The sequence below is a fragment of the Somniosus microcephalus genome, chromosome 5, assembly GCF_052327205.1.
Source record: "Somniosus microcephalus isolate GS21.2 chromosome 5, FLI_Smic_1.0, whole genome shotgun sequence".
NCBI lineage: Eukaryota > Metazoa > Chordata > Chondrichthyes > Squaliformes > Somniosidae > Somniosus > Somniosus microcephalus.
In genome coordinates, this window is record NC_140991.1 from 14,450,758 (window position 1) to 14,461,298 (window position 10,541).

At 44.7% G+C, this 10,541-nt stretch overlaps 1 protein-coding gene across 2 annotated transcripts in view; it reads right to left on the minus strand.

Moving 5' to 3' along the window:
- The window catches only part of LOC147116901 (uncharacterized), a 148,936-nt gene extending 139,417 nt beyond the window's left edge, over positions 1-9,519 (minus strand). For both annotated transcript variants that reach the window (XM_085987348.1, XM_085987347.1), the window contains exon 1: positions 9,311-9,519. In XM_085987348.1, coding sequence (XP_085843474.1) covers positions 9,311-9,476 — 166 coding nt within the window. In that variant the 5' untranslated portion in view covers positions 9,477-9,519. The remainder of the gene's footprint in view (positions 1-9,310) is intronic.
- Between the last annotated feature and the right edge of the window lie 1,022 nt (positions 9,520-10,541).

Genomic DNA, 10,541 nt, shown 5'->3' on the forward strand with positions numbered 1-10,541 from the left:
TTACACAGGACCAGATCTAAGATTGCCTGCCCCCTGGTTGGTTCAGTTACATACTGCTCAAGGAACCCGTCCCTAATACACTCTATGAACTCTTCCTCAAGGCTGCCATGCCCAATTTGATTAGTCCAGTCAATATGAAAGTTAAAATCCCCCATGATTATAGCTGTTCCCTTATTACAAGCCCCAACTATTTCCTGATTTATACTCCGACCAACAGAGTTGCAACTGTTAGGAGGCCTATAGACTACGCCCACTAGTGACTTTTTCCCCTTATTATTCCTTATCTCCACCCAAACTGTTTCACTATCCTGATCCTTTGACCCAATATCATTTCTGACTATTGCAGTGATTCCATCCTTGATTAACATAGCAACCCCACCTCCCTTTCCTTCCTGTCCTTCCTAATTGTCAAATACCCTTGTATGTTTAGTTCCCAGTCATGATCATCTTGCAGCCATGTTTCTGTAATGGCCACCAGATCATACCCATGTGTAGTTATTTGTACCATCAACTCGTCTATTTTGTTACGAATGCTGCGTGCATTCAGATAAAGAACTTTCAAATATGTTTTCTGACAATTTATTCCTGCTTTTACCCCAGGGGTGGTAGCACAGTGGTATACAGTCGGGAAGGAGTGGCCCTGGGAGTCCTCAACATTGACTCTGAACCCCATGAAGTCTCATGGCTTCAGGTCAAGCATGGGCAAGGAAACCTCCTGCTGATTACCACCTACCGCCCTCCCTCAGCTGATGAATCAGTACTCCTCCATGTTGAACACCACTTGGAAGAAGCACTGAGAGTACTCTGGGTGGGGGACTTCAATGTCCATCACCAACAGTGGCTCGGTAGCACCACTACTTACCGAGCTGGCCGAGTCCTGAAGGATGTAACTGCCAGTCTGGGCCTGCAACAGGTGGTGAGAGAACCAACACGAGGGAAAAACTTACTTGACCTCATCCTCACCAATCTACCTGTCGCAGATGCATCTGTCCATGACAATATTGGTAGCAGTGACCACAGCACAGTCATTGTGGAGATGAAGCTCCGACTTCATACCGAGAACACCCTCCATCGTGTTGTGTGGCACTACCACCATGCTAAATGGGATAGATTCAGAACAGATCGAGCAGCTCAAAACTGGGCATCCATGATGCGCTGTGGGCCATCAGCAGCAGCAGAATTGTATTCCACCACAATCTGTAACCTCATGGCCTGACATATCCCTCACTCTACCATTACCACCAAGCCAGGGAACCAACCCTGGTTCAACAAGGAGTGTAGAAGAGCATGCCAGGAGCAGCACCAGGCGTACCTAAAAATGCTGTGCCAACCTGGGGAAGCTGCAACATAGGTCTACATGCATGCTAAAAAGTGGAAGCAGCATGCTATAGACAGGACTAAGCGATCCCACAATCAACGGATCAGATCAAAGCTCTACAGTCCTGCCACATCCAGTCGTGGATGGTGGTGGACCATTAAACAACTAATGGGTGGAGGCTCCATGAATATCCCCATCCTCAATGATGGTGGAGCCCAGCACGTGAGTGCAAAAGACAAGGCTGAAGCGTTTCAACCAACTTCAGCCAGAAGTGCCGAGTGGATGATCCATATCGGCCTACTCCTGAGGTCCCCACCATCACAGAAGCCAGTCTTCATCCAATTCAATTCACTCCACGTGATATCAAGAAACAGATGAGCGCACTGGATACAGCAAAGGCTATGGTCCCCGACAACATCCCACTATCGTGCTGAAGACTTGTGCTCCAGAACTAGCCACGCCTCTAGCCAAGCTGTTCCAGTACAGCTACAACACTAGCATCTATCTGACAATGTGGAAAACTGCCCAGGTATGTCCTGTCCACAAAAAGTAGGACAAATCCAACCCAGCCAATTACCGCCCCATCAGTCTACTCTCAATCATCAGCAAAGTGATGGAAGGTGTTGTCGACAGTAATATCAAGCAGCACTTACTCACCAATAACGTGCTCCCTGATGCCCAGTTTGGGTTCCGGCAAGACCACTCGGCTCCCAACCTCATTACAGCCTTGGTCCAAACATGGACAAAGGAGCTGAATTCCAGAGGTTTAAATCAAACATGGCCACAGTAAATAATAATTCTAATAGGTCAAAGAGCGTTTAAAAAACAAGGCTGAAGGCCTTGTGTCTTAATGCGAGGAGCATTCGTAATAAGGTGGATGAATTAGCTGCGCAAATAGAGGTAAACGAATATGATTTGGTTGGGATTACGGAAACATGGCTCCAGGGTGGCCAAGACTGGGAACTCAACATCCAGGGGTATTCAATATTCAGGAAAGATAGGCAAAAAGGGAGGTGGGGTAGCATTGCTGGTTAAAGGGATTAACACAATTGTAAGGAAGGATATTAGCTCTCATGATGTGGAATCTGTATGGGTAGAACTGAGAAATACCAAGAGGCAGAAAACGTTAGTGGGAGTGGTATACAGACCTCCAAACAGTAATGCAGAGGTTGGGGATGGCCTTAAAAGGGAAATTAGAGAAGCGTGCAATAAGGGCACAGCAGTCATCATGGGTGACTTTAATCTACATATAGATTGGGCTAACCAAATTAGTAACAATACTGTGGAGGAGGAATTCCTGGAGTATTTATGGGATGGTTTCCTGGACCATTATGTCGAGGAACCAACCAGAGATCAGGCCATCTTAGACTGGGTATTAGGTAACGAGAAAGGAGTAATTAGCAATCTTGTTGTACGAGGCCCCTTGGGTTGGAGCGATCATAATATGATCGAATTCTTCATTAAGATGGAGAATGAAGTAGTTGACTCAGAGACTAGGGTCCTGAATTTAAATAAAGGAAACTACGATGGTCTGAGGCGCAAGTTGGGTAGGATTGATTGGGGAATGTCACTCAAAGGGTTGACGGTGGATAGACAATGGCAAACATTCAAAGACCGCATGGATGAACTACAGAATTTGTTCATCCCAGTTTGGCATAAAAATAAAACAAAAAAGGTGACTCAACCGTGGCTAACAAGGGAAATTAGGGGTACCATAAGATCCAAAGAGAGGACATATAAATTGGCCAGAAAAAGCAGTAAACCTGAGGATTGGGAGCAGTTTAGGATTCAACAAAGGACGACAAAGGGATTAATTAAGAAGGGGAAAATTGAATATGAGAGTAAGCTTGCAGGGAACATAAAAACTGACTGTAAAAGCTTTTATAGATATGTGAAGAGAAAAAGATTGGTGAAGTCAAGCGTAGGTCCCTTGCAGTCAGAATCAGGGGAATTTATAATGGGGAACAAAGAAATGGCAGTTCAATTAAATTCATATTTTGGTTCTGTCTTCACAAAGGAGGACACAAATAACCTCCCAGAGATGTCGGGGAACATAGGGTCTGATGAAAGGGAGGAACTGACAGGAATCAGTATTTGTAGGGAAATGGTGTTAGGGAAATTGATGGATTGAAGGCCGATAAATCCCCAGGGCCTGATAATCTACATCCTAGGGTACTTAAGGAAGTGGCCCTAGAAATAGTAGATGCATTGCTGATCATCTTCCAACATTCGATGGAATCTGGAACAGTCCCCATGGATTGGAGGGTAGCTAATGTTACCCCACTATTCAAAAAAGGTGGTAGAGAGAAAACGGGGAATTACAGACCGGTAAGCCTGACATCGGTAGTGGGGAAAATGCTAGAGTCCATTATAAAAGATGTAATAGCAGAGCACTTGGAAAACAGTGACAGGATCAGACAAAGTCAACATGGATTTACAAAAGGTAAATTGTGCTTGAGTAATCTACTGGAATTTTTTGAGGATGTAACTGGTAAAATAGATAAGGGAGAACCAGTGGTTGTGGTGTATTTGGACTTTCAGAAGGCTTTTGATAAGGTCCCGCATAAGAGATTAGCGTGTAAAGTTAAGGCACATGGGATTGGGGGCAAGGTATTGACTTGGATAGAGAACTGGTTGGCGGACAGAAAGCAAAGTGTTGGAATAAACGGGTCTTTTTCCGAGTGGCAGGCAGTGACTAGTGGGGTACCACAGGGATCGGTCCTTGGACCCCAGCTATTCACAATATATATTAATGATCTAGACAAGGGAACTAGATGTAATGTCTCCAAATTTGCAGATGACACAAAGCTGGGTGGGTGTGTGTGCTGTGAGGAGGATGCCGAGAAACTCCAGGGTGATTTGGACAGGTTGGGTGATTTGGCAAAAGCATGGCAGATGCAATAGAACGTGGATAAATGTGAGGTTATCCACTTTGGTGGCAAAAACAGGAAGGCAGATTATTATCTGAATGGCAATAGATTGGGAGAAGGAGAAGTGCAACGAGACCTGGGTGTCCTTGTGCACCAGTCGCTGAAGGTAAGCATGCAGGGGCAGCAGGCGGTTAAGAAGGCAAATGGTATGTTGGCCTTCGTAGCAAGAGGGTTCGAGTACAGGAACAAGGATGTCTTGCTGCAGTTGTACAGGGCCTTTGTGAGACCACATCTTGAGTATTGTGTGCAGTTTTGGTCGCCTTATCGGAGGAAGGATGTTCTTGCCATGGAAGGAGTTCAGCGTAGATTCACCAGGCTGATACCTGGGATGGCAGGAATGACGTATGAGAGATTGGGACGATTGAGCTTGTACTCGCTGGAGTTTAGAAGAATGAGAGGGGATCTCATTGAAACTTATAAAATTCCGACAGGACTGGACAGACTAGATGCAGGAAGGATGTTCCCGATGGTCGGGGAGTCCAGAACCAGGGGTCACAGTCTAAAGATAAGGGGTAGGCCATTTAGGACAGAAATGAGGAGGAGTTTCTTCACCCAGAGAGTGGTGAACCTGTGGAATTCTCTAACACAGAAGGCAGTAGAAGCCAATTCATTAAATATATTCAAAGGAGTTGGATATATTTCTTAAGGCTAAAGGGATCCAGGGGTATGGGGAGAAAGCAGGGACTGGGTACTGAAATTGGATGATCAGCCATGATCGCATTGAATGGCAGAGCAGGCTCGAGGGGCCAAATGGCCTACTCCTGCTCCTATCTTCTATGTTTCTATGAAGTAAATGGGAATCAGGGGGAAACTGGCTGGAGTCATACCTAGCACAAAGGAAGATGGTTGTGGTGGTTGAAGCTCAATCATTACAGCCCAAAGACATTGCTGCAGAAGTTCCTCAGGGCAGTGTCCCAGGCCCAACCATCGTCAGCTGCTTCATCAATGAACTTCCCTTCAACATAAGGTCAGAAATGGGGATGTTCGCTGATGACTGCACAGTGTTCAATGCCATTCACAACTCCTCATATAATGAAGCACTCCATGCCCGCATGCAACAAGACCTGGACGACATTTAGGCTTGGGCTGATAAGTGGCAGGTAACATTTGCGCCACACAAGTGCCAGGCAATGACTATCTCCAACAAGCGAGAGTCTAACCACCGCCCCTTGACATTCAATGGCATTACCATAGCCGAATCCCCCACCATCAACATCCTGGGGGTCACCATTGACCAGAAACTTAACTGGACCAGCCACATAAATACTGTGGCAACAAGAGCAGGTCAGAGGCTGGGTATTCTGCGGCGAGTGTCTCACCTCCTGACTCCCCAAAGCCTTTCCACCACCTACAAGGCACACGTAAGGAGTGTGATGGAATACTCTCCACTTGCCTGGATGAGTGCAGCTCCAACAACACTCAAGAAGCTCGACAGCATCCAGGACAAAGCAGCCCGCCTGATTGGCACCCCATCCACCACTTTAAACATTCACTCCCTCCACCACTGGCGTACCGTGGCTGCAGTGTGTACCATCTATAAGATGCACTGCAGCAACTCACCAAAGCTTCTTCGGCAGCACCTCCCAAACCCACGACTTCTTCCACCTAGAAGGACAAGGGCAGCAGGCGCATGGGAACACCACCACCTCCAAGTTCCCCTCCAAGTCATACACCATCCTGACTTAGAAGTATGTCGCCAATCTTTCATCTTCGCTGGGTCAAAATCCTGGAACTCCCTACCTAACAGCACTGTGGGGGTACCTTCAACACACGGACTGCAGTGGTTCAAGAAGGCGGCTCACCACCACCTTCTCAAGGGCAACTAGGGATGGGCAATAAATGCTGGCCTTACCAGCAACGCCCAGATCACATAAGCGAATTTTAAAAAATACTAGAAATTGATTCCATCTAGCAAAAATGCTGACTAGATGCCTCCATTTTTTTCCTCCAATGCTTCTGGAATATAGATTGTATTTTTGGCCTTTGCTGGAGTCAAGGGTCTACAGGATTCTTATTTTGAGAGACACCCAGCTATAATCTTTTCAACCACACTCCTCACTGGTCGTCTGCAGTATCTTTTATTCACTGCATACCTAATAAGAGCTTGAGCACTTTTGTCGCCATTTTTATAAAAACTTCAACCAATTTGTGGTCTTTAAAAAGGGTTAGTCTAAAAAAAGGATTTTTTTGGTCTCAATTTTATTGAGTCAATCAACTCTGTCGGTCCTCTGTCAGTGAGCAGCCGAGTTCAATCAAAGAAATTAAGGAAAGATTGTGTCTGACTAACTTGATTGAACTTTTTGAGGAAGGTCGATGAGAGTAGTGCGTTTGATGTAGACTATATGGATTTTAGCAAGGCTTTTGATAAGGTCCCACATGGCAGACTGGTCAAAAAAGTAAAAGCCCATGAGATCCAAGGCAATGTGGCAAGTTGGATCCAAAATTGGCTCAGAGGCAGGAAACAAAGGGTAATGGTCAAAGGGTGTTTTTGTGACTGGAAGGCTGTTTCCATGACTGGAAGGCTGTTTCCAGTGGAGTTCCACAGGGCTCAGTACTGGGTCCTTTACTTTTTGTGGTATATATCAATGATTTGGACTTGAATGTAAGAAGTACGATTAAGAAGTTTGCAGATGATGCAAAAATTGGCCCTGTGGTTGATAATGATTAAGAAAGTTGCAAACTGCAGGAAGATATCAATGGACTGGTCAGGTGGGCAGAACAGTGGCAAATGGAATTCAATTAGGAGCTGAGGTAATGCATTTGGGGAGGGCTAACAAGGCAAGGGAATACACTTATAAATGGTAGGATACTGAGAAGTGCAGAAGATCAGAGTACATGTCCACAGATCTCTGAAGGTAGTAGGACAGGTAGATAAGGTGGTTAAGAAGGCATACGGGATACTTGCCTTTATTGCCGAGGCACAGAATATAAGAGCAGGGAGTTTATGCTTGAACTGTATAAAACACTAGTTAGGCCACAGCTAGAATACTGCGTGCAGTTCTGGTCACCACATTACAGGAAGGATGTGATTGCACGAGAGGTGGTGCAGAGGAGGTTTACAAGGATGTTGCCTGGGCTGGGGAATTTTAGCTATGAGGAAAGATTGGATAGGCTGGGGTTGTTTTCTTTGGAACAGAGGAGGCTGAGGGGAGACCGAATTGAGGTGTATAAAATTATGAGGGGCCTCGAAAGAGTGGATAAGAAGGACCTATTTCCCTTAGCAGAAAGGTCAATCACCAGGGGGCATAGATTTAAAGTAACTGGTAGGAAGTTTAGAGGGAATTTGAGGAGAAATGTTTTCACCCAGAAGGTGGTGGGGGTCTGGAACTCACTGCCTGAAAAGGGTGGTAGAGGCAGAGACCCTCATCACATTTAAAAAGTACTTGGATATGCACTTGAAGTGCCATAACCGACAAGGCTACTGCCCAAGTGCTGGAAAGTGGGATTAGGATGGATAGCTCTTTGTCGGCCGGCACAGATAAAATGGGCCGAATGGCCTCCTTCTGTGCTGTAAATTTCTATGATTCTATGGAATCAAGAGGAAACACCGCTGTTGCGTAACATTTAAAAAAAATAAGCTACACTACAAGTAGATATAATTCTAGAAGCAGAGAACTTTCGCAGAAGTTGGGGTAAAAAAGGAATAAATTTATATCCATTACTGTAATATTGATATATATTAATGACTTGGACTTGGGTGTACAGGGCACAATTTCAAAATTTGCAGATGACACAAAGCTTGGAAGTATAGTGAACAGTGAGGAGGAGAGTGATAGACTTCAGAAGGAAGACGTAGACAGGCTGGTGAAATGGGCGGACACGTGGCAGATGAATTTTAATGCAGAAAAGTGTGAAGTGATACATTTTGATAGAAAGAATGAGGAGAGGCAATATAAACTAACGGGTAAACTCCTAAAGGGGGTGCACGAACAGACAGACCTGAGGGTATGTGTGCACAAATCGTTGAAGGTGGCAGGGTAGGTTGAGAAAGCAGTTAAAAAGGCTTACGGGATCCTGGGCTTCATAAATTGAAGTATAGAGTACAAAAGTGTGGAAATTATGATGAACCTTTATAAAACACTGGTTCGGCCCCAACTGGAGTACTGTGTCCAATTCTGGGCACCACACTTTAGGAAGGATGTGAAGGCCTTAGGGAGGGTGCAGAAAAGATTCACAAGAATGATTCCAGGAATGAGGAACTTCAGTTACATTGATAAACTGGAGAAGCTGGGGTTGTTCTCCTTGGAGCAGAGAAGATTGAGAGGAGATTTGAGAGATGCTCAAAATCATGAGGGGTCTGGACACAGCAGAGAGAGGGAAACTTATCATTGGTAGAAGGGTCGAGAACCAGGGGACACAGATTTAAAGTGATTGTCAAAAGAACCAAAGGTGACATAAGAAAAAACTTTTTTACACAGCGAGTGGTAATGATCTGGAATGCACTTTCTGAAAGGGTGGTGGAGGCAGATTCAATCATGGCTTTCAAAAGGGAGTTGGATAAGTATCTGAAGGAAAGAAAATTGCAGGGCTACAGGGAAAGGGCAGGGGAGTGGGACTTACTGAAGTGCTCTTGCAGAGGGCGCATGGGCTCGGCGGGTCGAATGGCCTTCTTCTGTGCTGTAACCATTCTATGATTCTATCATTCAGCTGATTCTGCCAGTCCGCTGGCAGTATAACTTGATTGCAGAGAAACGATTAAGAGAAGCCCATAAAGTACTTCAACCATTAACACAAAATATAACTTTTAAAAAGTTTTACAAGTAGACTCACAAAGAAGAGTGCAGTAAATCCATTTTGTTTGAAATATACAGCTGGCTTATAAAAAACATTTTTTATATGAATTTGACTTAGCTCTAATTTTTTCTTACAGGAGCACTAAGGCTCCTAGAAACTGGTTTGATATTTCTCATCTATACTCACAAAGTCTAATTTAGGATTTCCCGTCTATAGGAACTTGTACTACATTGTGGTAACCACCACGAAGGGGTGAGCAGGACAACTGAAATGTTTTTTATTAATAAAGAGAAACTTCACTGCTAAAGAAACCAATTGCGGCGCTCACCATCTTCTGCAGGTGATGTGCTTGCTGCACCACTGTTTCCGAAACCTAGGTCAATTAAAGGAACGTAATTTGGATCATCGAATGGCAGCTGTCGCTTGCAGACCCTATTTCGTCCCCGGGCAGCAAGCATTTCAAAGTCCCGTTTAATTTCATCCTCTGAATCCATTGTACTCCTCCCCTATCAACGCTTACTGAGCTGTCTGCTGCGGCGCGCAGCTAACCCGCCCCAAGGGCGTCAACATTCAAAGCTTTATGACGCGCCTTGAGAAACTCATTGATGCAATAATTAAAATGCTTCTGATTTTGTTTTATTAATAACAGAATGACGACAATGGAAACAAAAAAGTGCATATGGAGGACTGGGTAAAAAACGGCAATTATCGTTGCAAAGACCATCGTTATTTTCGATAACTTATAACAACCACGCTGCTTCAGTTATTAATTTCAGCGGTGTTCTACGAAACAACATTATTTCAGCTAACTAGACCTGCAAATGCTTTTAAATTAATCCAGACCTGTTACCCCACAATCTTAGAAATGTCATAATGGGCACTAATGCCAGGTTCCCTATTCCATTCTCTCAGAGACATTGCACAGACAAGGGAAACCCTAAAATGTTAACGAGAAAGGAAAAGTAAACGAGGTGGAAAAACTCGGATGTCCAAAAGAAGGGAAGATTGGTCTTCCATCCCCTGTGACTATAGAATCAACTGCCAGAGCAACTGGACAGATGCAAATGCGGAGGAGGACTGGGAAACGGATCCAGATGTGATTAACTACGGCAGCGACAGAGATCTGAGATGGGGAAGGTTTAGTCAGTCTTGCAGCGTGGAATCAATATCAATAGCTTCAGGTGATTTAAGAAAATACAGCAAAAACGTGACATGAGAAAAATTAACATCGTTTACAAAGGCAGAGAGGTTTTTTTCCATTTAATTTATTATTTGGGTACATTGTATTTTTCAAATCAAATATAAGTGTAAGTGTAGTTAATTCTAATTTACTAATCTCCTCTGCACCCCCTCCAAGGCCTTGCCATCCTTCCTAAAGTGTGTTGCCCAGAATTGACCACAATACTCCAGCTGAGGCCTAACCAGTGATTTATAAACGTTTAGCACAATTTCCTTGCTTTTGTACTCTATGCCCGGGATGTTCTCCTCCATGGGGCAGGTCAGCTGGTTTCCGGGTTCCAGTCTCGCCCCCAGCTGCCTCCGCTCTGCAGACATGATTT